Raw genomic sequence first — 26,811 nt, forward strand, 5'->3', positions numbered from 1 at the left:
AAGGGAGAACAAAGATGAAAAGCATAATCTCATAGGCTACTTTTTCAAAACCGATCCTCAGTAATTTTTTCCTCATAAAACAATATACTGGAAAGAAAGAATAATAAAAGATCACTAGCTAGGAAATAAATTCCATGCCAATCAGAGCATTCTAGATGGGGAACTCACAAGCAACAGATAGATAAAAAGACATTTGGCACTAAACTGTAGTCCAAATTTGTGAGCCCTGGAAAAGTGTAAGTCTAACACACAGAATCTAATTGGATTTATATAGAATGTTCCAACTAGGTCCAAGGAAAAAATTAAAAGGTATATGAAAAAGCAGTGTAGTCATTAAGGATTAGTGAGAAAATATCAAATCGACTTTTACAATTTCTTAAAAGATGGTTAGAAAAAGCCTGCCTGGATTTTAACACTGAGTTTATCACGTACTAGGTGTGTGACCCCAGGCAAGTGTTTTTATGCCCTCAGTTTCATCACCTCTAAAATGGAAACAAATTATAGGCCTCTCATGGGAGTATTGTGAAGTTTAAATGTGCATAATTCTTATAAAAATATTTAGTATAGTGTAGGAGATCGGTCAGGGTGGTGGAAAAAATTGTAGGAAGATGAAAACCTTCTTGGAAGGCTGGGAGGTTTTACAAAAGTTTAGGGAAAGGATTTGGTTGAAGGCAGCCAGATTCTCTTATCCGGTGCCTGAAAGCTTAGTTTAGGTAACAAGGGGGTGTAAAGAAACTGATCTAGGTAAGTTAATCATGGCAAGCACAGGACTACCCTCTCTGGGGCGTTGGCGGCGGGGTTGAGGGCGCCCTTAAATCATCCGCACGCAGGACTACTCTCTCTGGGGCAGCAGCGGTTGGGGGTGGGGTGGGGTGGGGTGGGGTGGGTGCGACCATGTTAATTACCCACAACTGTGTTGACTCAAGGCCTTTGTCATTAAATCTGTACTGAATAAATGTCTGCAGCACCGGTGGCTGCTGCAATTCTTTCTGAGTGGCCCAGTCCCCAGCCCATTCTTTCATTGGATATCTGTGTCTGAGTGCATTTTTTCATCGGTCACTTGGTTAGGGTCTGCGGGTCAGACCCGCAACACAGCGTGTGGGGTCTCACTCTGTTGCCCAGGCTGGAGTGCAGTGGCACAACTCACTGCAGCCTTGAACTCCGAGGCTCAAGTGATCTTCCCGTCTCAGCCTCCCAAAGCGCTGGGATTACAGATGTGAGGCACTGTGCCCAGCATTAGTATTTTAATGTTGCTATATTGTTAAACACAGCTAATGGGAATTGTTTGATATAAAGAAAAGAAGTGGGAAGACATGCTCATCTCACTATTGATCATATGTAGGACATTAACTAGATTTTTCACAAACCACATAGCTTAGGCCTCTCTACTACTTAGACTACACCCAGGCTCAAGCTTTTTTAGGGAAGTAAGCATTTTAAAAGCCTAAATGGTGCCATAAAATGTCACAAAATACTTACCAGCATAAACATATACCTAATATTTCCATATAAAAGGTTTAATTTATAAAATAGTCAAAATCAAATTTGTGTGAGCTGTTTTCAGTCCTTATGTCTAGCATTTTCCCCCTTCTAATAAGTTCATCTCCAGATTTAATTAACAATCAATCTCTAATCATTTATGGTTAAAGATTTCTAAAGTCAGCTTTTGTTGTTTTTAGGAAACATTTGTCTGCTCCATTATAACTTTTCTTCTGTTAGAAACAGAACTTACAGGCTGGTTATGGTAGCTCACGCCTGTAACCCCAGCACTTTGGGAAGCCCAGGTGGGAGGATTGCCTGAGCCTCAGGAGTTCAAGACCAGCCTGGTCAACATGGTGAAATCTCATCTTTTTAAAAAAAAAAAAAAATTAGGTGTGGTGGTGCACACCTGTAGTCCCAACTACTCGGGAGGCCGAGGTGGGAGAATCACCTGAGCCCAGGCAGGTCAAGACTGCAGTGAGCTCTGATGGTGCCACTGTACTCCAGGTTGGCCAGCCGAATGAGATGCTATCTCAAAATGTAAATGGAATTTATGGTGGTAAAGTTCAACATCTTGTCAGACAAAGACTGCATAGTTTCTGGAGAAATAAACCTTCTGGGACTATTTTGAAATGGAATCTAGAAGATAGTGCATTGATATAGAGGTATATTTACAGATATATTTCTACATTAATAAAGTAAAGCATAATATCCTTTATAAATTAATGTCAAGCCTAGCCCAGACACTCAAAGCCTGAATTCTGTACCCACATAATCAACAGTCTATGGAAACTCTGGGAACCATGCCACTGGTCTCCAACCTAGCATAGTTGAATAATGACACATTCTTTTAAGAAGCAGTCATCCAGGAAATAAGTGGGTCACAAAGCAAACCAGTAAAAGGTCCATAACTTGTTTTATGAATGAAGAGTATAAGGTACTAGCCAAAGGTACAGCTCCCTTACGAGTATGTTATAATTTCTCATGCTTTAGTTTTTATCATGTGATGGATAGATATAACAGAACTCTAACAGGAAAAAAAGTAATCATGTCAGTCATAAGAATATTGTCCATGTCATCTCATAATTGTTTTTAATATATTTTTCTATATTTATCCCTATTCCAAGATCAGATCTTTCCACCTGCCCCTCCCTAACAAAAGAAAAAAGAAATCATAGACAAGAAGACACAAAGAAATGGGAGACAAGGAAACACAAACTAATCAATTTTATTCATACTACTCATGAAAAGCAATTACATTTTTACATAAAATCATTAACACATACAATAGAAATAAGAGTAATACATCTGATTAGAAATACAATATAAGAAATAGATTTTAAAACAGCATACTGTAGTGATGAAATTTATACTGTATTTTCTACTTATTTATAGCAGCATCTGTAAGATTCTTCTATTTGTTCATAGTCAACTAGCAGCAAAATATTTTAAATTACAGAAATTCAGTAGATGTTTCCCTCCAATGTTTCATTCATACAGAACTTATCACATTAACCAAACAAAACCACTTCTATGTCCTAAAGAGAAAAGGTGGGAAAAGATTGCATCAGTTACCAGCTCCCCGCAAAAAAAGAAATGAGGGAGAAAGGATGGAAGCTAGAAAAATTTTGCATGCAATTACTAAAAAATATATTCTCAACCACTTTGACCAATTATAGGAGGATTTTGTGAAATCTACGTGTGTGTGTTAGTGAAAGTTATGTTAACTTTATTTTCTGACTTTATACTGCAGTTGAAAAATATGTGGAAGTTTCCAGGGGGCCTGTCAGAGCCTGGAGAAGATATTGGTGTGTATCTTCCATATTTTTAATTGGCTTGAAAATGTTGAGGAAATTAATGTGTTTATTTTCTTGATTTATAGCTAAGAATAAAAATTTAAATTTTCTGATTTGTTCAGACTAAGTCAGAACATTTCAGAAATGACCTCAGAGCTGATATAATTAGCAGCATAATTTCTAATATTATAATTTATTCCATTAGTAGAAATAATATCATTAGGAACATACCACCTATTCTTTTGTTTATGACTGCTTCTGGATTAATTTGCCTGAAATGGAGAAGTTTTGGATATACATCAGTAAAGTTTAGCATTAAAGGTTATTTTGGATATGACTAATATTGTTGTTGGAATTAAACTATGAGAAAACAAATTCCTGATCATTCCATCATGGAGGATGAATAGTAGCCTTTAAATGAACTTTGAAATAAATATAATAAAGTCAATTATAGAGCAGTGGTGATGTAATTCTTCACTTCATGAAAATTGTATCTACTATTTATTTTTAATAGTCAGGAAGCCAAAACATAGTAAAATGTCATATAAGAAAGTCTCAACTGAGAAATAACCCCCTAACACAATTTACTGAGCTCAGTATTTAAGACAGCGAAATACAAAATAAGCTAAAAATTATTTATGTCACTGATTTACAGGAAATCGAAAAATAGAAACCAAATTTTCCTACCTATTCCTTAAACCATTGGATCAAATTCAATGTGTATCATAACAAATCAATATATTTGTTTGATACCAATGTTATTTCTCCATGAACTTTTCCTTAATATGCATGTCCCCTATTCTATTTAGCCAACAATGATATTAAGGCAGTTTTCTAAATTGCCTTTAAATATTTTATTTAAAAATGTCTATGTACTTACAGTTTGATTTTTAAAACTTTTACACAAACCAAAATACCATATGTACATTATGTAGCCAACTCCTAACAATCCATCAGAAAATTGATTGCATTAAGATATATCTGTAGTCAATCTTGGTTTCAGGTACTTACTGACCTTTTGCTTAGTTTATGCTTACTGTTCTGTTGATATAAAAGATGATTTTGTAGTGGTGCGAATGCTGAAAGAGAAGGCCATTTGTTCTACAGTCTAATTCTCTCACACTATCCACTGGTGCCATGTGACAGCAGGGCATGTGAGCTAATTAAGTTTATGTTTTGCATCCTTACCCAATTCATATTGGGCAAAAAGCAGTCTGCAGGTTTGCAAGGCTTCCTCTCTCCTGCATCTTGCCTTTTCAAATGAATTGATTTTTTTCATGTGAACTTTTATGGGTCCTCTGAATTTCAGCTATACTTATTTGTAGATGTCACTGAAGAAACACATATTTCCAAGCCAAATACGTATAATTTCAGGCCTAAGTATACTCCAGAATCCGTCTTAAAGTCCAGATAATTAAAAATTCACTACCTTTTTTTTTAAAAAAAAAAAAAAAGAAAAGAAAAAAAAGCGTGGTTGTCACAACAACCCACCTATCCAGAGACCATATGGAATTAAGAGCTCTCAGTCATGTGGAATTAAGAAGAAAAAACTGCAGTTGGCGTTAGCCATACTTCCCAAGCTTAGTATAAATTAAGCTTTGCCTTAAAATTAATAAAACCCTGAAAGCAGCTAGAAATGAAAACTGACAGTAGAGGTCTGAAAGACTATGTCTATATGAGGGCATTTCTAACTCAACATAAAACAAAAGATATTCTTAATGATGAAGCTGGATCACCTAATAATTACTGAAATTATTTAAACTCTGTATTTAGGAAAACATGCAATGTACTTTAGGAATACTGCCATCACAAACAGTTAAATATTGATATTGGCTCAAACAGTAAACTCTAGTTAACTGGGAAACACATTTGTTTGAAATCCTTCATTCTTTCATAATACTAGGTAAATGAAGAATTGTTATCCATAGTGTTTTTTTAAAAATCAAGAGGGTCATATAGAAAATAGAATGCAACCCTCAAGGCTTTTATATAAAATAATACCCTAAGAGTATAAAGGTATCCACAAGATTAAAATTGACAAACTGCCTTCCTAAAAAATCATATTACCACTGGCAGGAAGAGAATCTCCTGCATTAGCCAGAGAACTATAAAACAGCTGAGCCTTATGAGAGATCATCAGTGCACTAGAGTCAGAGGGAAACACCAGGAAAACCCACATTCTGCAGATTATTTCCCATTATATTTTATTTCAATCTAATTCTATTATTAAATATAACAAAATAGAAATAACAAATATAAACTCCATTTCATTATTGTCCTGTAACTAAACAAAACAATACAACATATTTAAACATATCTCTTCATCAGCAAAAATAAAACAAAACCTCTTAGTTTTTCCTATGTTCTTCAAACCTATAAAACAGCAAATGTTATTTCAGTTTAGCTTACAGTATATTAAAATAATAAAAAATACAACAGAATAAAGCACACTATCCTGATTTCATCTTGAAATCTTTGGGGAAGAAATCCATCTCGAGGTGGGTCTCCCATACTCTGGAGACAAAAGCACTTATTTGCCCATTCAAATTTCAGTCAGTTAGTGATTTAAGTTAAAATGATCAAAACTACTCAGGCAGTGCTGATTTTCAGTCAGCTGCTATGGTGACTGCTGAGCAGGGCATATTTGCTTACTACCCCCGTCCGGTGCTTCCACAGCATAGAAACAGCATAGATCATAAGCTACACGCTGAACTTTTGATTAGTGATACTAAGAGCTAAATAGGATCCCCATAATTTATTTTCAAACATAAAGAATGAAAGTGGACATTTAAACAAGTTAGGAGATGTTATATCAAATTTAAGACTAGTGCTACTATCTTTAATAATAAATTTAATAACAAACATGTATTTCCCCATAATTATTTTTCAAAGCATAATGAATAACAATGGACTTTTAAACATGTTAGGGGATATTTTATACAATTTAAGACTAGTGCTACCATCTTTAATAATACATTTAATAATAAATGTATTGAATGTCAGAGTAAAAATTACTTTTCTTATTAAGGAAAATTTCTCCCTTTTTTTGAGACAAAGTATCACTCTGTCACCTAGGCTGGAGTGCAGTGGCATGATTATGGCTCACTGCAGCCTTGACCTCTTGGCCTCAAGTGATCGACCCTCCCACCTCATCCTCCCAAGTATCTGAGACCACATGTGCATGCCACCATGCCTGACTAATTTTTGTGTTTATTTGTAGAGACGGGGTTTCACCATGTTGCCCAGGTTGGTCTTGAACTCCTGGGCTCAAGCGATCTTCCTGCTTTGGCCTCCCAAAGTGCAGGGAATATAGGCATGAGCCACTGTACCCGGCCTAGATTTTTCTTTTATGCTTTCAGTTATTTCTAACCATGTTTAACCTACGGGCAAATCTCAATTGTAAGGGAAGTCAGCATGTAATTTAAAAATGGCAGATAAATGCCTTATGTTTTAAAACATTATACTCTTTCTATGCATCTTTCCATAGCTATTAGAGGGAAAATACAAGAGCATATCCAGGGGATTGGTAAGAGTCTACAGTCAGAGAACATGGGAATTGAGACATGTTTCTGTGACTTCCTCTTCTTTGCATATTTTTCACCAGTAGGATTACTGTAAGGGCAAATATCATTTACTATTTGACAAACAAGAAAAATGGAGGCAAAAAGAGTATTGGAACAAAAATCTCTGTGACAATTGTGAAGCTTTCCAGCAAAGTGGTAGAGGAAGGCAGCTTTCTAAAGGGCTTCTCCTAAATGCCTTGGGAGACAATGACAGAGCATCACAAAATTAGAGAAAGCCCAGTTAGAGGGTCCATCTGGATGTGTAGAAAAAGCTGCCACAAAAATATGTTAATGGCAATAAAAATCCTGCCACAAAATTTGCATTTAATTGAAAAATGAACCTTACAAAATGTGAAAACCTTTGTTGAATTATAGAAATATTTATATTCCAAGTTTTTTGAAAACTGATGAAATACCTCCAGCATTTCGGTGTTCAAGAAATGAATCTAAGTTCTTTGGAATATTATCTCGAGAAACGAAGGAACTGCAGCCATGCAACATGTTTTAACTTTTCAATCTATATTTTTACCTTTTGGAAAACAGAGCAGCAAGAACTTAAAAAGAGCTGACCCCAAAAATGTACAGGTAGATAAGCCTTCTAGTAGCAGCCAAAGAAATATTCAGCATTTCAAAAGCTTCTTCAATTTACAGTGGTAAGAAAATATTTTGGGATTTCTTGATGTCCACAAGGCAAAGAATTTGTATTGAAAACTACTTTGTTAGGATAATGTTTTGAGTCTTTACATGATGCTACTTTAGCTGAAAATCTTTGATGATACAGTTTCTAAAAGTGTAATTATTATTGATTTGTACATCTCTTTTAAATGTAGGAGACACAGCAGTTCGAGAAGTTTTTGAAGAGACTGGTATAAAATCAGAATTCAGGTCCCTCCTAAGTATTCGGCAACAGCACACAAATCCTGGAGCTTTTGGGAAGTCAGATATGTATATCGTCTGCCGCCTAAAGCCATATTCATTCACAATAAATTTTTGCCAGCATGAATGCTTAAGATGTGAGTGGATGGATCTCAATGACCTGGCCAAGACTGAAAATACAACTCCCATCACCAGCAGAGTTGCTAGGCTGTTGCTATATGGGTACAGAGAAGGGTTTGACAAAATTGACCTGACTGTGGAAGAACTTCCAGCAGTCCACACAGGCCTGTTTTATAAACTCTATCACAAGGAACTGCCAGATAATTATAAAACTATGAAAGGAATTTATTAAATTCACATTTATATGTTTAGAAACATGTAGACTAATGAATGATATAAGAAACAGTGGATATTTTGCATTGATTAAATATCTGGCTGTAACTTTCTAATGTATATGATTTCCATGAAGAAATTTTGTTTCTAAATGTGCACATTTTAAAAGCCTCTTTCTGAATAAAGCAAATGCATGAAAAAGATCATTGCTCTAGGTAAGCTTCACTGGGTAATAGCAGATGCTATATAAAAGGGGGAAGTCTATACATTTTTCAACAATTTTTGTTTTCTTTACTGGGACAATGGTTACATATTTTACTACCAGATAAAAAGTTGTTTGACCAATTATCCAAACTGAGCTATACACATTTATTTTCTTTTACTCTCATTAACAAATTTCTAAAATATACTTCTTCTTTCATGTGAAATGAGATTAGATGTGGCCATTAAAATCAGCTCTTAGCAGACATTGGAAGAAAAAGTATAGCTTTCTGCCCAGGTCCTGTTTTGGATCCAAGTTTATACTGCCCAGTTCGTTTCAGTGCCACATACCAACTGGTGTATTTCCTTGACCGGTAAGTATTGTAGTTATTAGATTCCAATCGTTCAAAAAAGAAACACTCATCCGTAACACATTTCTGAAAAATAAAGGAAGAATTACTTGTTATTATTATTATTACACTTTTTATATTAAATATTTATGATAGTATAATGCCTATTCTGCTCAACCAGCTGCAGTGGTGTTGGGTTCAGCAGGGCAATCAAACTAACAAGATTCAGTGGGCCAAAATGTGACACAGACTAGTTCTGAAGAAGGACACAGGCCGGGAACACAGCATGTCAGCAGGACAGCATCAAGTATGTCACTTCAGTAGGAGTTCAGAGACCATTCTCCAGCTCCAAAACAGACAGATCAGGTGTTAAACACAAGGAGGGACATACCCAGTAAGAAGAAGTATGCTATGGGAAGCCCAAAGCTGTAGCTTCCAGCAGTATTTATGATCCATCCACACTCCTCCCAGTCCCAAGGCGAGTAACCAATCAGGGATCATTTTTACTTTTATCAGAGATACAGTGAAGCACTAGCAGAAGGCTAACCCATTGTAATCTTTCCATACAGAAGAAGGAGATTTGTTAATACTTTGCTCACAAGCAGAATTAATTCCCCAAATTTTGACAAAAATTTTTAAGTGGCTAATGTTGTTTTATGGTATAATAATGAATAGTTTATTGTACAGAAAATAGCTATTGGCATATAATGCCAAAAATAATATTGGAACATTATATTACATATGATTAACAATCTCTAAACACTGTTAGACAATGAGGAATAAGTAAGTATCATATTGATTTCTGGCAGTCTCTTTCAGGAGGAAGGGACTTTGCATTTTAATTTCAATTCAACTATTTATCAGGAAAAAAAAGGATAGCTGGCTTTCAAAAAGACCTGGAAATAATACTCCAAGTAATGGAATCTAATAGCTACCACATTATTTAAGATAAATGTTCAAAAAGCAACTGCACAGGGTAGCACTGATGATACTTACTGACCTCAAAAGGGAAAAATCAATTTATTCACTTCAAAAGAAAAAAAGGAAAAATCATTTTTATATTATAATTATGTGTATATATATCAATTGAATGATAAACTTATATAGAAAACACATGTAAATTTTATCTAAACACATAAATATAAGATGTATACAGAGGTATATAAATATATGGTTTTGTATTAATACCACATTCCAGTTTATTTCTATATACTCATATAGGAAACTTCAGGTTTGGAAAAACCCACATTAAAAAGACTTGAACCTTTTCCCAGATTCCTTGGTTCTAAGATAAGGCAAACAATGGCACAAATTTTGACAAGAACATAAATTAATTGGCAAAACAAGGAAAAGAGCTGGCATAATAACAAAAATGAAAAGTAAAGCCTGGGAAAGAACTAAAAGTGACTAATGTGTCTCAGCCATCTAAAGTAAGGGTGTGGTATTGATCCTGTAATCTTCTAGAGATGAGAATGTTACTGGATATTTACTTGGTTTTAATATTTTGAACACTGTTAATTGGATTTTTAAAAACTGAAATACAAACGTAACTAATTTGCCCATTATGTAATATGTTACTAATAAACTCAATTCTTTATGATGCAAATAAATCACAGCCTTACAGAGAAGCACACATTGACAGAACCCAGCTATATGAAACACAGGGCTATCTTGTGCTGTTCATAAAGATTCAAATGTGATAAGAGTGAAACACCTAAACCTAGAGTAATACAGACCAATGTATTCCAAATCCAATACTTTTACTCTACCTCTAGTGAAATTTAGTGCCCCTCTCGTATGAACTGAAGTTAACCTGTGTTACTTTATTCTGTCATCTTCATTGACACTGATAAAAGAAAAAAAATCTTCCCTTTTCCCTACTCCAGGTTTAAGATCAAGAATAGAAGTGGAAGGGAAATAAAGAGTGAAAGGAAAATTCATAGTAATCATAAAGACAACATGAAAGGTCACCATGGAACTTCATAGGCTGATTCCCCAGACGTAAACTTAAACAACAGCATTTAGTCATATGTTCATTTGTTGGTATTCTATCAGCTTCCCGGATGCCCCACCTTGCTAGCTGGCACTCCCTACAATGCTTGGCATACTGGAATACTAACTATGCCAATAACATTTGCCTTTTCAGCCAGTTCCTAATATTTCAGAGAAAAGAAACAGTACCAGGGACTAAGTGGACACATGATAGAACCCACAGCTTATTAATTAATTAATTAACTTATTTATTTATTTATTACAGAAGTTATTTCTACTTTTGGAAAAAAACAGTGGAGGGAAGGAAAACTTACATCTGTGCTGAATGCTCAGCAACGTAAATTTACTAAACAACTCTTTTGCTCTTGAAAACAAACTGCATTTTTTAAAAAATGAGTAGTAGGGTCAAAATTTAGTAGTCAAGAAAAGTAGATGTTTAACAGAGCAACATATATACAATTTTCAATTGTCTCCATTCTAAGTTTCCAAGTCATCTTCAGTGACTGTGATCTCAGTGTTCCTATTAAAACTGGTACAATATAATTTTATTAATCTTTATAAACATATTTAAAGAACTCTTTTCCTATTCTCAGTGTTTGCTCAGCATTTCAAACTTCGGATAAAAAGTGGTCTTCAGAGGAATGCCACCACAAAGAAAGTGGCTTCTAAGGGCTTATAACAACTTGTACCTTGTTTCCAAGGCCTTATTTTATATAGGCCTAAGAGCTGAGAAATCCCTTAATGCATGATTATTGACTGCTTTTATGCATATACTTTTCTTTAAAAGTCACAACAATATTTTAACATTATTATACTCATTAACAAATGAGGAATTTAAAACTCAGTGCTTCTGGTAACATTTCAGATTTTGGATACCTTTTGCCCTTACACCTACTTGATACCTTTATATCAAATTAAGTTTTCCTTTATTTGTTGCTTTTTTAAAATTGAAGAATAATTTAGAGGTAGAGGAAGCATAGAGTTCAAATAATACATTTATTCATTCAATCTATATATTTTTTTCTTCCAGGCATCTAGGACACATCAATGAACAAAACTGAACAAGATGCCTGCCTTTATGCCACTCAAATTCTAGCTGGGGGAGACACACAATAAGCAATAAGCATACACGAATAAATTATATTCTATGTTAGAATATAAGAAAACTGAGAAAAAAGTAAAGCTGAACAGGGTAACAGGGACTAGGAATGGTGAGGGATAGAAGCTAGCTGCAATATTAAATAGCATGGTCACAGGAGGCTCCATTGAGAAAGTGACATTTGAGCAAATACTTGAAGGAGATGAAGGCATTAGCCATCCAGATATCAGAGAAGAGCGTTCACGTCAGAGGAAAAGCCAGTGCAAAAGCCCTACAACAGGATCATACGCAGAGTGTTTGAGGGGTAGCAAGTACGCCAGTGTGGGAAGAGTAGCAGGAAATGAGATCAGAGAGGTAATGGGATGGGAGAGGGGGCAGATCTTATAGTTTTGTAGGCTATTGTAAATATTTGGCTCTTATTCTAAGAAAATAGAGAGCCACTGGAGGCTTTTGAGCAGAAAAATAACATGATCTGACATCTTTTTCTAGGATTATTCTGGCTGCCAAGACTACAGAGGGCCAGAAGCAGACTTAGAGAGGCCAGATAAAGGGTTATTCAGTAATACAGGCAGTGAGAATGAAGGTTCAGATCATGGAGGTAGCAGTAGAAATGGTAAAGAGGTGTCTGCTTTTGGACATATTTTGAAGGTAGACTTAATAGGGTTTCCTGATGGATTGGTTGCATGGTATGAGAAAAACAGGGAATTAATAATGGCACTGAAGTTTTTGTTCTAGAATGGGAAACTTGCCATCAACCGTGGTGGGGAGGGCTATGAGTATGAACAAATTTTATAGGAAAAGATTAATAATTCAGTTTTGCAAGTATTGAGTTTGAGAGGAATGTCAGACATCCAAATGGAGATAGTGAGTATTTACTGAGCACCTACTAGGCAACAGACACATCATTTAACTTTTTTTCCTTCTTTTTGCTAATGCTAATAACCACGGAACTAGAAATTGAAAAGTGCTAATTTATTTGGAATACCATAAAGTGTGTTATATACAATAATGTCAGTAAACAAGCATTGTCAGGTCTAAAAGGTATGAAACCTAAAAAAGAAATGTAGATGTATACATATGATAGTGATACAAATTTATCATGTGTTAGTGATGGGGCAACACCTCAAGGTTCCCACGGAGGCTGTCTACATAAAGCACCTTAGTTTGTGGTTCTATAAGTGGGGCCCAATAACCATTTATTGATATTGATAATGATGCTAATGATGTTAAAGATAGTGCTGGCAGTTTGACCCCTTGTGCGGAGTATTTGAATAGAGCAGACTCTAATGTAGCGTGAAAAAGCATAATCAATACTTTTAGAAGTTTGTTTTTTGTCTGGATAGTTAATGTACTTTGGAATTTCAAAAACAAAATAAAGTTATGTGAGATATTTCTACATAATGAAAAACTGATCCCAGGAGATGGTGGGAGCCATGTTTCTCACTATTGGGGGTGGCAGGTTACACACAAGCAAGTAGGGGGGACTGCTAAAATATTCATGTGTTATTGATGGGTTAAGGTTGGAGATATCAGTATGAATGAACTCATATTTACGTATTCGTTTGTTTGTTGGTTTGTCTGTTTTTGAGACAGAGTCTCGCTCTGTCATGCAGGCTGGAGTGCAGTGGCATGAGGTCGGCTCACCACAACCTCTGCCTCCCAGGTTCAAGCGATTCTCCTGCCTCAGCCTCCTGAGGAGCTGGGATTACAGGCACGCACCACCACCCCTGGCTAATTTTTGTATTTTTAGTAGAGACAGGGTTTTACCATTTTGGTCAGGCTGGTCTCGAACTCCTGACATTGTGGTCCACCCGCCTCAGACTCCCAGAGTGCTGGGATTACAGATGTGAGCCACCATGCTCGGCCTCATATTAATATTGATACAGATGGCCAAATATAGAAATATCTATAAATACATGTATATATCCAGGCTAGGATATACCACCATTTCTTGCTCTGTCAGCTGTGAGGGCTTAGAAGCAAAGATACTTCAGTAGCAACAAGCACACCCAGCATTCCAGTTTGTGGTTTCTAATACCATTCTCTAATAAAAGAAACCAATGCTCTTTGGAGAAGTGGCTCATTCTAGGGTGGAGTAGGGAATATATTAAATGAGCCTGGAGCATCTTGTAGACCAAAAAGTAATGAAGTACTCAAAATAAATGCATTGATAGGAGTACATCAAAGAGGAGAGCACAGGAACCAACTGAAAGAGCTCCCAATGGCCAAAGCTGGAACTATTTGAGCAACAAAATAAATAATGTAGTATTGGATTATAACTCAAAGTATAAAACAAATATCTGTGAATACATATTGATATAAATGATTGAATAAATAAATAAATGGAGGAAAATGAACAAATTTCCCATGAAAAAGAATGACAAATTATATAGATACTACCCCCTCAAGGAGGTGGAGCATAACCATCATCTCGATCTCTTAAGTATAGACTATGCATGGTGACTTCCTTCCAGACAGTATGGTATAGAAAGTAAGTGAAAGGGTAACTTTACAGTGGACACAAATACTATCTCAGCCAGTTGAACAAGGATTATATCATGAGTGATCAATCATAAGGATAACATACATCATTATATGCCACAAAAATGGTACTTAACTTCTATATTCTTCCTCTCAAACACTCAAATTCCTATCTACCCATGAAAAAAAGAAAATCAGGCCAGGTGCAATGGCTCACACTTGTCATCCCAGCACTTTGGGAGGCCAAGGCAGGAGGATTATTGAGCCCAGGAGTTTGAGACCAATTTGGGCAATATAGCGAGACCTCATCTCTACTAAAAATAAAAATAAATTAGTAGAGTATGGTGACATGCACCTGTAGTCCCAGCTACTTAGGAGGCCAAGATGGGAGGATCGCTTCAGCCCAAGAATTCAAGGTTGTGGTGATCTATGATCACACCACTGCCCTCCAGCCTGGGAGACAGAGCAAGACTCTGTCTCAAAAAAAGAAGAAAAAAAAAGAGGATCCAAAGATAGTTAAGGACATTCTAAAAAATACCTCAACAGTACTCCTCAAACTATCAAAGTAATCAAAAATAAGGAAAGTCTAAGAAACTGTCACAGTCTGGAGGAAACTAAGGAGACATGATAACTAAATATGGTATCCTGGAACAGAAAAAGAATATTAGGAAAAACTAAGGAAACATGAATAAAGTATGGACTTTAGCTAATAATAACATATCAGTATTGGTTCATTAGTTGTGACACGTGTACCATACTAATGTAGGATGTTAATAATAAATGAAACTCAGTGTGGAATATATACACACTGTCTGTGTTATCTTTATAACTTTTCTGCAAGTCCAAAGCCATCGTAAGACTAAAAACTATTTTTTTAAAGACTGACTCTAGGGCTACAAGTACCACCACAAAAATGAATTTCTCAAGTCACTAGATACAGCAACTCTAGCTATAATGTGAAAAATAAGAGCACCTCATGCATTCCTGTGCTCTACTATGCCCAAATACAGATGATTCATATATACATATGACTTTATTTCACCAGACTATCAACGGCATGTTTGTGAAGATTTTCATCTATTGTTTCTACTGCTATATCAGTGCTTGGCACATAGTAAGTCATCAATAAATATTTGCTAAATTAATGAACAAATGGAACTTTTTTTTTGTAAGCTATTTTTATTGTAAGCTTACAATAAAAATACAATTCAATGACGTTACAAAATCGAAATAAGAACTAGAGAACTAGGACTGGGGAAAATCCAGACTAGAAACTGAAATACAGAATATGGTTTAACTTTATGAACTATTTATTCCCTAAGGAAAATAGACCAGATGACCCTTTCCAAGCATCGACTATCCAAACTTGACATCTGTGAGGATCTCTGAAGGGCCAAGAAACCTAGATTCCAATATCGCCTTGATCCCTAACTAGTATTTTCAATCAAGTCCTTTAACTTCTCTGGGCATCACTTTCCTCCTCTGTAAAATAAGAAGATTGGATTAGATGGTCTTTAGAATCCCTCCTAATCTCTAATAGCCTTAGTACACAATAAGGAAAGAAATAAGCACATGAGTAAGTTCTCCTCATATCTCCACAGTACCTCCTCTCACCCCTACTCTCCCTTCCTTAGGCACTGGCCTCACAATTCTGGTCCACTCCTAATTTTAGATTTGAACCTTATGACCATTTCCCCATGCTCCATTTACTGGGTTGTTTATTGTTTTACACTACATTGATTTTTCAGTTTTGGCTTTTGAGGGAACTTGCTCAATAGGAATCCAAAAGTGCTTTTGCTTATACCACTTCTGAGAATTAAAAACAGACATGATGTAAGTATCAATGTTGACTACTTCAGAAAAAAAAGAAACATCCAAATAGTGAAAAGTTAAAATTAAATTTGATCTTTTTATTTTTTATTTTTTTGAGATGGAGTCTCGCTGTGTCGCCCAGGCTGGAGTGCAGTGGCATGATCTTGAGTCACTGCAACGTTCACCTCCCGGGTCCAAGCGATTCTTTTGCCTCAGCCTCCTGAGTTGCTGTGATTACAGGTGCGCATCACCATGCCCGGCTAATTTTTGTATTTTTAGTAGAGATGGGGTTTCACCATGTTGGCCAGGCTGGTCTCAAACTCCTGACCTCAAGTGATCCACCTGCCTCGGCCTCCCAAAGTGCTAGGATTACAGGCATGAGCCATTGTGCCAGGCCTAAACTTGGTCTTAAATCTGTAATAGCTATACATTGCATAACAGTTTTAAGATTGAGTTATAAAAGAACAGTAATTCTCATTATGCAATAACCTTTGTATTTTCTCTGTTTTCTCTCTTAAAAAGGATACATATTCCTCTTCAATTACTGTATTTTTCTCACAAATTTGATCAGTATAGACTGTCAATCTGGATAATTGGGCCCTCAAATATCTATTTTCCCTACCTTACTTTATTATAGAGTTCATGTCATCATGAAGGCCCTTCATTTAAGAAAGTTATTCTATAGAAAATGTACCTTACTTTTACAGAAATTACATGTATATCCTCAGAGAATATACATGTTTTCATATTTCACTATTGTGGATCAATGCAAGTTACATTCTAATACTTACTGAGATATTAATATTTTGTTCAGGGTATATCATGATCTATAGCATTATATAGAAAACAATGTGCAACTTTCTGGCAGATGAAGATCAGTCAAGTTTTTTCATACCAATGCTAACATTGAGGTTGTATGGTGATTTAAACTTAAAACTACAATTAACTTCACTTCATGCAATTTTCCTAAAAATCTGTAATTTTGTGAACACTTAAATCATCAATTCTAATATTTGTTCTGGACTTCTGTTGCTCATAGCAACAAAATTTATCCTGCTATGGAATGGAGTAAGAAGTCTGTTGTGCATTAAAGAACTATTTAACTTCGGCTTCCAAATACAGGCTTTGGCAATTAAATATAGTTACTTTTTGAATTTTCCTTTTTCCTAGCTTCAAAAGGAAAGGAAGGACCCTTAAGGAATGTTTTCAAACAACACAAAGTCGGTAACCTGAAAACACGCATACCATTAATATGTGAAGGTGCTGGGGAAAAAAAGGGTACACAAATTAGTCTTTTTTCATACTCTAATTGGTGATCAGCCTAACATAACTCTTAAAAATCAAAATGTTTTATGTATCCACAGTACTCTCCTTTCTGGGAGGAGACTAGAATGCTTTAGAAATCATTGCAGGAATCACAGACTAAAATGGAGAAGAACCCAGGGATGTGTCATAACAGTAGTCTGAAAAAGGGCCAGGTAGAAGAGTGGGAAGGACAATGCCTCTGGCAAGTGCAAGTTCATAAATCCCAGTTTCTACGAGTTACGAGGCACATCTGCATCCCCAGATGATGGCTACTGGTCAGAACACTGAACTCATACCAAAAGTTGCTGTTGTTGACAGTTTAATGTCTATGGATCTGACTCAGAGAGAAATGTGCCACTTACTGAATCACCAACACCGTATCTTTGGTTTTGAGGTGGGGCATGCTTACTTTTTCATCTGAAGATTGACATAGCCCACCAAGAAAAATTTGAAAGAGACAGGATTGCTGCTGAAAAGGCATGACACCAAACCACACAAATTGGATGGTAAGACTAGAGATTAACTTGTGAACTTGGCAGGAATGGGTCGTATGACGAGAGCTGAAACATACAACTGGATCTTGGCCATGCCATTCCTCAAAGGAGACTAAGAAATCCTGAATTTTTAATTTATGCTTAATAACCATGGCTTTGTCTCTACAAAGTGTTTGTGATACATTTCTAAGCATTGCTAAATTAACTCTTACTGCCCCAGCTTGGTAGAAATCTGTTGTATCAGAAAGAGTTAATACATCCAAAGAGAGAGAAACACATTTAAGACTAACTTTCACAAGTTCCTGCTTAGCTAAGAATGAAACTAGAAAACTTTATTTTGAGTATTTTATGTTTCTGATGGTACAGAATCAACAGTTTAGGAAGCTTAATACGTATTTGCCAAGAGAAAAAGTCAGAATTCTCTTTTCAGATCTACTTTCTTTTAACTTGTCTCATCTTTTTATGCACCCTAGTAGTTTCAGAGACACACTTGAAGATAGAGCAGTTTCTGTTTTCATCACTTTTAACAATCGGTCTTTCTATCATTGTCAATGAATCAATATTCAGCCAATGCTCCTGAGATGAAAAACCCCACCGGCGATTATTTTACAGAGTCACCATGATTACTAGGGTTATATGGTTTGGCTGTGCCCCCACCCTAATCTCATCTTGAATTCCCATGTGTTGTGGGAGGAACCCAGTGGGAGGTAACTGAATCATGGAGACAAGTCTTTCTTGGGCTGTTCTTATGATAGTGAATAAGTCTCATGAGATCTTATGGTTTTATAAAGAAGAGTCCCCCTGCACAAGCTCTCTCTCTTTGCCTGCTGCCATCTATTTAAGATGTGACTTGCTCTTCCTTGCCTTCCGCCATGATTGTGAGGCTTCCCCAGCCATGTGGAACTGTAAGTCCAATTAAATCTCTTCTTTTGTAAATTGCCCAGTCTTGGGTATGTCTTTTATCAGCAGCATGAAAATGGACTAATACAGTAAATTGGTACTAGGAATGGGATGCTGCTGAAAGATACCAAAAAACGTGGAAGCGACTTTGGAACTGGTTAACAGGCACAGGTTAGAACAGGTTGGAGAGCTCAGAAGACAACAGAAAAATGTGGGAAAGTTTGGAACTCCCTAGAGATTTGTTGAATGCCTTTGACCAAAATGCTGATAACGATATGGACAATGAAATCCAGGCTGAGGTGGTCTCATATGGAGAAGATGAGGAACTTTTTGGGAACTGAGCAAAGGTGACTCTTGTTATGTTTTAGCAAAGAGACTGGCAGCATTTTGCCCCTGCCCTAGAGATTTGTGGAACTTTGAACTTGAGAGAAATGATTTAGGCTATCTGGCGGAAGAAATGTTTAAGCAGCAAAGCATTCAAAATGTGATATGGGTGCTGTTAAAGGCATTCAGTTTTATAAGGGAAGGAAAGCATAAAAGTTTGGAAAATTTGCAGCCTGACCATGCAATAGAAAAGAAAATCCCATCAGAAAATCCCATTTTCTGAGGAAAAATTCAAGTGGGCTGCAGAAATTTGTGTAAGTAATGGGGAGCCAGATGTTAATCACCAAGACAATGAGGAAAATGTCTCCGGGGAATGTCAGAGACCTTTGCAGCAATCCTTCCCATCACAGGCCTAGAGGTTTAGGAGGAAAAACTGGTTTTGTGGGCTGGGCCCAGGGTCCCTCTGCTATGTACAGTCTAGGGACTTGGTGCCTTGCTTCCCAGCCGCTCCAGCTATGACTAAAAGAGGCCAAGGTACAGCTCAGGCTGTTGCTTCAGAGGATGCAAGCACCAAGCCTTGTCAGCTTCCACATGGTGTGGAGCCTGAGGGTGCACAGAAGTTAAGAATTGAGGTTTAGGAACCTCCGCTAGATTTCAGATGTATGGAAATGCCTGGATGCCCAGGCAAAAGTTTGCACAAGGGTGTGGCCCTCATGGAGAACCTCTGCTAGGGCAGTGCAGAAGGGAAATGTGGGGTCAGAGCCCCCACACAGAGTCCCTATTGCAGCACCACCTAGTGGAGCTGTGAGAAGAGGGCCACCATCCTCCAGACCCCAGAATGGTAGATCTACTGAGACCTTGCACCATGCACCTAGAAAAGCCACAGACACTCAGTGCCAGCCTGTGAAGGCAGCTGAGAGGGAGGCTGTACCCTGCAAAGCCACAGGGGCAGAGCTGCCCAATACGATGGGAACCCAGCTCTTGCATCAGCATGACCAGGATGAGAGACGTGGGGTCAAAGGAGATCATTTTGGAGTTTTAAGATTTGACTACCTCACTGGATTTAGACTTGCACAGGGACTGTATCCCCTTCATTTGGGCCAATTTCTCCATTTGGAATGGCTGTATTAACCTAATGCCTGTACTCACATTGTATCTAGGACGTAACTAACTTGCTTCTGATTTTACAGGCTCATAGACAGAAGGGACTTGCCTTGTCTCTGATGAGATGTTGGACTGTGGACTTTTAGGTTAATGCTGAAATGAGTTACAACTTTGGGAGACTGTTGGGAAGGCATGATTGGTTTTGAAATGCGAGGACATGGGATTTTGGAGGCGCCAGGGATGGAATGATATGGTTTGGCTGTGTCCCCACCTAAATTTCATCTTGCATTTCCATGTGTTATGGGAAGGACCCAGTGGGAGATGACTGAATCATGGGGACAAGTCTTTCCCATGCTGTTCTCGTGACAGTAAGTCTCACAAGATCTGATGGTTTTATAAAGAGGACTTCCCCTGCACAAGCTCTCCCTGCCTACTGCCATCCATTTAAGATGTGACTTGCTCTTCCTTGCCTTCCACCATGATTGTGAGGCTTCCCTAGCCATGGGGAACTGTAAGTCCAATTAAACCTCTTTCTTTTGTAAATTGCCCAGTCTCTGGTATATCTTTATCAGCAGCATGAACATGGACTAATACACTAGGTTACTGCATCTTCTAATCTCAACAAGACCACGGGGTAACAACTAATCTCAAGGCATTCACTGACCCAGATTATGACAGACATATAAAAGGCTGGAACTTTAAAACTATTTGATTCGTGCTGTCCGTAGTTAGTTATAACAGAAGCAAATGTTGTATGCAACTCCTTTTTTTTCCTCTACCACCCTCACTGTCTGACAGTAGCCCAAACCAACTCTACTGCAGAAGCATAGTGATTTGTCACATCCTAAAGTGAAAGGGGTAGGAGGGATGGAAACTCATCTTCCTTTCACTGATAAAATGTCAAAGTCATCCAAAATTATGTATTGGTTCACTGTCATGGGAGATATTTAAAATGCTACTTTGGTAGATTCCCGAAGTACTATATCACCTTTTGAGTTGACAATAGATTGGGAGAATAAAAGGCAAGTACAGAGTAGAAGAAGTGAAAGTCCCAAGTAGTTAATGTTTTCAGCTGCATTCTTTACCTAGGAAACTGTATACATTACCCTGATTTAACTACCATTCCCCTGATTTAACTACCACCTATATGCTGATCATACCCAAATCTATCTAACAATCAATGTAGACTTTTCCTCTAAGCTCCAGATTTATAATTCCAACTACTCAGTGAAAAACCTTACCTGAATTTCCCTTAGGCAACTCAAACTAAATAGGTCTAAATTTGAACTTACTACCTTTTCCCAAACCCTGCCCTTTTCTTCCTTCCCCTTTCTCGTCTACCTTCTCACCCAAACCAGAAACCTAAAAGCCACCTTGAATTTTCTTTCATCTTCACTCCTAAATCTAATCAATCACAAGTGCTAGCACTTTCCTCGGTCCTCTCTGACCTACTGTTATTGCCAGGATCAGAACATCACTTGCTTGGACTATTATAGTGGCCATCTAACTGATCTCTCTCCACTAGCCTTGGCCCCCTCAAGTCCATTCTCTACACTTCTGCCAGGGTGATCTTTCTCAAATTTAAATCTAATTAGATCTCTCCTTAAAACTCTTCATGGCTTTCCACTGCTTATAGTCAGCATGGTGTATAAAGCTCTTCAGCAGATTCAGCAGTCTATCTACCTCCCCAGCCTTCTCTCTCTTCCCTTCCACTTTCATTGCAGTGTACATTCCAGCATTAGTTAATTACTTGTAATTCTAGAGATACATCAAGTAGATTTTTGCATCCACACCTTTGCATGTCCTATGTCCTAGAGTTATCTACACCTTCATCTCAATTTCTTCTGCCCCATGACTGCCTGCTGAACTCCTTCCTCTACAACATCTAAAATCCTACTTGTAGGTCATCTCCCCCAATTCTAGACAAATGTAATCACCTTGTTTTCTATATTGCTTCCTATATCATAATACTTCTTATCCTTTCCTATATTACTATGCATGTATGCAAAATATAGAAGTAGCACATCAAAACCCTTACACATTATTACAAATACTTATTTACACTTCTGCCTCCCCTGTATTGTCACTCATTAAGGGCAGAGACCATTTGATATTCAATTTTATAAGCCTGATGCCTACCATAGCATCTGGCACGCTTACACTCAGTAAGTATTGGCTATTCTTGAAGAGGATTCTAAAATTTATTCAACTACCTCCGCCCAAAATTGAGAGCCACTACACTCAAACTTGTGATTTATCCTGCAAAAATCACATAAACTGGTAATACCAACATAAGTATATCTTTGTCATATAGTCAGTCTGAAATTGGGATAGTTGAGATATCCTTTTTTTCTATAAGCCTTGTTTTGGTGCTTTTAGAAATCCAAAGGTCTTCATTCAGAAAAAATTTCAAAAACTATTTGTATAGCTCAAAATACCACAATTTCTTAGTACTATTAGATCCTTTCTGTGGAGAGGTTATATAGAGATGTCATAACTGGCCAGTGGCATTGGTATAAGAGCTGTGAAACACACACACACACACACACACACACACAGACATTTACCTACATGTCCTATCTACTCCCTCAAGGAGACAAGAATGAGATCTGTGTCTTTTATATTTATTTTCCTGCACCATTCTTTACACACCATATGTTTAATAGATATGCAATCCTATTTCTAATAATAATGGTGAAGTTGACAGGGAGCCTGTACTACTGGAAAGAATACTAGCCAGGAGCTAGGACCCCTGATGTGCTGTGATGAAATGTAAAAAAGAAAAGTCCTTCTCCACAGCTGGGCATGGTGGCTTACGCCTATAATCCCAGCACTTTGGGAGGCCAAGACAGGCGGATCACCTGAGGTCAGGAGTTCAAGACCAGCCCGGCCAACATGGTGAAACCCTGTCTCTACTAAAAAATATTTAAAAATTAGCCAGGCATGGTGGTGCATTCCTGTAATCCCAACTACTCAGGAGGCTGAGGCAGGAGAATTGCTAGAACCCAGGAAGTAGAGGGTGCAGTGACCCGAGATTGCACCACCACTGCACTCTAGTCTGTGCAGTGGAGCGAGACTCCATCTCAAAAAACAAAAAAGAAAAAAAAAAGTCCCTCTCCTGACATATATATAAATGAGAAGCAATATGAGGAAGAAGTAGCAATTTTCAGGATCTATTACATGTCGGATGCTGATTTGGGCACTTGATGTGTAGTATTGAATTAAATTCTCATAAATTTCCAATGAGATAGGATCATTGTTTCTATTTTACAGGTGAGGGAACTAACTCAGAATCATTTGCCCAAGAACACAGAGCTCATAAGTAGCAGAGTCGGCATCTGTACCAGGCAAAAAGCCTACATTCTCAATTAGTGTCCTACACTGCAAGTGTTTTGTATGTCACATTCTAAAGAAGAAACTTAAAAACCGATAATCAAAATTTTATACATCTATTCCCACTGATCTTCAAACAACTGCATAATAGAAGGAACATTTTTTAAGATTATAGTTTAATAGTTGTGCAGAGTAAAAGCAGTGATGTAGAGGTCAGGAATGCCTCTAGCCCAATCCAGTCTCTACTTTATATGAACTGTGTTTTCTTACTTTAGTTACTCCCTCAGCACATCAGTTTTTGCATCTGTGAAATAAAGAAAATGCTCCCTATTTTACAGGGTGACTATGAAGATGATACATGTACAACCCTTTATAAAGATTTCATAAACAACAATGCTGGCAAATTAACAGCAATAAAAGCTAACAAAAAAACGTGTGAAAACAGAAAGAATGCTTACAGAAGCCAGTAATCTTCCATCTTCCTTCATAGCAAGGTAACGGTTAGCACACACTCCTTTGATAGACACAACTCCTCTCTCTTCTGCTTGAAGTTGTAATTTGACTGTAACGGGAAAAAAAATTATCTTTGTAGAACCATAGAGGAAAGAGCCTTCTTCACAACATTTATGCAATATAAAGACAAAACACACCTAAGCAACACCTAATCCACTTGGGGGATTGGTGAGGTTGGGGGTATGGGTGAGTGACAAGGAGCAGATGTCAACTAAACTGTATGAGAGAGGATGAGATGCAGAACTACTAGGGCACCAGTGCCTTGTGAGTCCCTTGTCACTCCTATGTCACAGGGTGAGCAGAGAAGGGGGACATATGGAGAATTGTTTCCTTTGTTGGGCAGTTAGCTTTCAATTGCGCCTGTTAACTGTTTACATTTTTTAAAGTGAACATACTTTAAGGGTGCATAAAAGTACCCTCACCATGTGAGAATTCCCATGCTACTGCCTATGTTGAAACTATTTAAAAGTTATTTGCCAATTCTTCATGAATAAAACACAATCTAATAATTCACTGTTACAATTTGAGCTGTATTTTCTTGACTTTTTTTCTTTTTTGAGTCAGAGTCTTGCCTCTGTCACCCAGGCTGGAGTGCAGTGGCACAATCACAGCTCACTGCAAGCTTTGCCTCCCAGGTTCCCACCATTCTCCTGCCTCAGTCTCCCAAGTAGCTGGGACTACAGGCGCCTGCCACCACGCCTGGCTAATTTTTTGTATTTTTAGTAGAGACGGGGTTTCACCATGTTAGCCAGGATGGTCTCGATCTCCTGACCTCATGATCCGCCCACCTCGGCCTCCCAAAGTGCTGGGATTACAGGCGTGAGCCACCGCGCCCGGCCCTATTTCCTTGACTTCTACACATCTTATTTCTAGCTTCCTCTTCAATGAAATATAGATGCATTTAGCTTTCTATATGGGATTTTGATGTCTATTTTTTTTGTGCGCAAATATCTATCTAGTGGAAACACAAAATGCTTATACTTAATTTGCTTATACAGCAAATGATTTTCATAAAATAAGTGTGATGAAAGATTTTCATAAAATAAGATCCTGAGAAAGATGACTTGTCACACTGCATTACCAATATTAAGCAGATTATAGAAAAAAATACTTAATTATGACAATAATGCAATATGGACAAATAATTACATAATTAATTGAAATAAAAATGAAGTAAAGATTATTTTGCTATTCAGAGGCAGCATTCTCCTGCCTAGAACAATATTCCCCCAAATGTATTTTGGCTACCAGATGTTACATAAAAAACAGGTTCTGGCGTCAAATAATTTAGGAAAATCTTAGTTAAGCCAAGTTAACTCTTTATTACCAAACTTCTCAGAACTCTGCTTATCATAAGATAAGCAAGATAAATGTTTGTCCAACCTATTTTCATACGTCATCCTATATACTATGGATATGTTTAGTATATTCTTGAGAGCAAGAGAAAAAAATGCAATTTTAGAAATCAGCATATTATCATTTGAATAACATTAGAAATATAAAATAAATATAATTTCCAGGTGTTTATAGGTAGCTAGAGAAATGGCATGAAAAAGCAACTTTTGAAAGTTTCTGAAGTAATTAACTTTGTTAGATATCATTATGTCATAGTAATTTATGTTTTAAAATTTTTCCTATCAAGACAGCAACAGACATGCAAAATGAAACATAATATCTGGGATTAGCTTTAAAATAAGCTAATAGATTATTTTAAATAATAGATAATAAATTTTTAATAAAGTGGATAGGATAAATAAGATTGACTTGTGTTAACAGTCATTAGAAGCACAGGATCTCATTATTCTAATCTCACTACTTTTATGAATGCTTAAGAATTTACAATTAAAAACACAATCTTAGCATTTTGTTGAACATTTCATGTCTGAGTCTCCTCTGTGTGTCAGTTACCCCTGGATTCCAGAAAGCACTGCATCATTGAAGCCTGCAGTTACCCAAGTGAAATTCTTCTACAAAATCTTAAAAGATAATACGAAGTAAAAGGAATGTAAGAAGACATGAAACCCAAAAAAGAAGGGTATGAAGTCTTTTTTACAACATTATTGGAAAATGCAGAAAATAAGCTTTGTTTTTAATCAACATAACCAAACTTATCTTAATGAGTATGAGCAAATTATTGTATACAGCTCTAAAATGATTCAGATAAGCCATTTTAATGAAGGATGCATTTGCATCTCACTTTAACTCATAAGGGCGTACAAATGCCCACGAGGTAAGGCTGTATAATCAATTGCTATACTTTCTTTCTGTCCCTTATCAATAAACTCTAGCCCAGCTGTAACCCACCATCTCATAAATGTGTATTACTGGTCATAAGGGTGATTAGGTATATTCATGTATGGCCAGATCAGTACCAGTGACTCAATACTCAAAGTAAATATCATTCATTTACTCATTAACCTTTTGTAGACCTCAACTATCCCACACTCAGGGACTGTTATTCATTAAACCACTAAGCAATAAGCATTAAATGTAGATTCTTGAAAAGTGTTTCCATTGGCATATAATTTTTAAAATATAAGTTTTAAAAATAACCAGAGTCTACAATAAGAAGTTGAGGGAGTCACAAAATCATAGATTTTCTATAAAAACTATCTGAGCTGATATGCATAAAAAACCTAAATAAACTGAATTCAATATACAGATGATCTCTTCCCAAAAAAGAGATGCACAGCTGCTTCATCTCCTAAATAAATTCGATATACAGATGATCTCTTCCAAAAAAACAGATGCATAACTGCTTCATCTCTGATAGGAGGAGGAATAAACTTGCCAAAAATGGGACTATGAAGAAACCAGCTGAATTTTTAAGAAACTTTTATTAGCTGCTGATGTGAG

At 36.9% G+C, this 26,811-nt stretch overlaps 2 protein-coding genes across 4 annotated transcripts in view; one reads left to right on the forward strand and one right to left on the reverse strand.

Annotated features, from left to right (window-relative positions):
- The window catches only part of NUDT6 (nudix (nucleoside diphosphate linked moiety X)-type motif 6), a 31,330-nt gene extending 23,080 nt beyond the window's left edge, over nucleotides 1-8,250 (forward strand). For all 3 annotated transcript variants that reach the window (XM_011978249.1, XM_011978248.1, XM_011978250.1), the window contains 2 exons: nucleotides 3,233-3,287; nucleotides 7,669-8,250. In XM_011978249.1, the coding sequence (XP_011833639.1) occupies nucleotides 3,242-3,287; nucleotides 7,669-8,066 (444 nt within the window). In that variant the 5' untranslated portion in view covers nucleotides 3,233-3,241 and the 3' untranslated portion in view covers nucleotides 8,067-8,250. The remainder of the gene's footprint in view (nucleotides 1-3,232; nucleotides 3,288-7,668) is intronic.
- Nucleotides 2,678-26,811, reverse strand: part of FGF2 (fibroblast growth factor 2 (basic)) — a 71,707-nt gene continuing 47,573 nt past the window's right edge. The window contains exons 2-3 of the mRNA XM_011978247.1: nucleotides 23,901-24,004; nucleotides 2,678-8,685 (exon numbers count right to left, since the gene is read on the reverse strand). Coding sequence (XP_011833637.1) covers nucleotides 8,500-8,685; nucleotides 23,901-24,004 — 290 coding nt within the window. The 3' untranslated portion in view covers nucleotides 2,678-8,499. The remainder of the gene's footprint in view (nucleotides 8,686-23,900; nucleotides 24,005-26,811) is intronic.

Source organism: Mandrillus leucophaeus, unplaced genomic scaffold, assembly GCF_000951045.1.
Source record: "Mandrillus leucophaeus isolate KB7577 unplaced genomic scaffold, Mleu.le_1.0 Scaffold191, whole genome shotgun sequence".
In the NCBI taxonomy this organism is placed as follows: Eukaryota; Metazoa; Chordata; class Mammalia; order Primates; family Cercopithecidae; genus Mandrillus; species Mandrillus leucophaeus.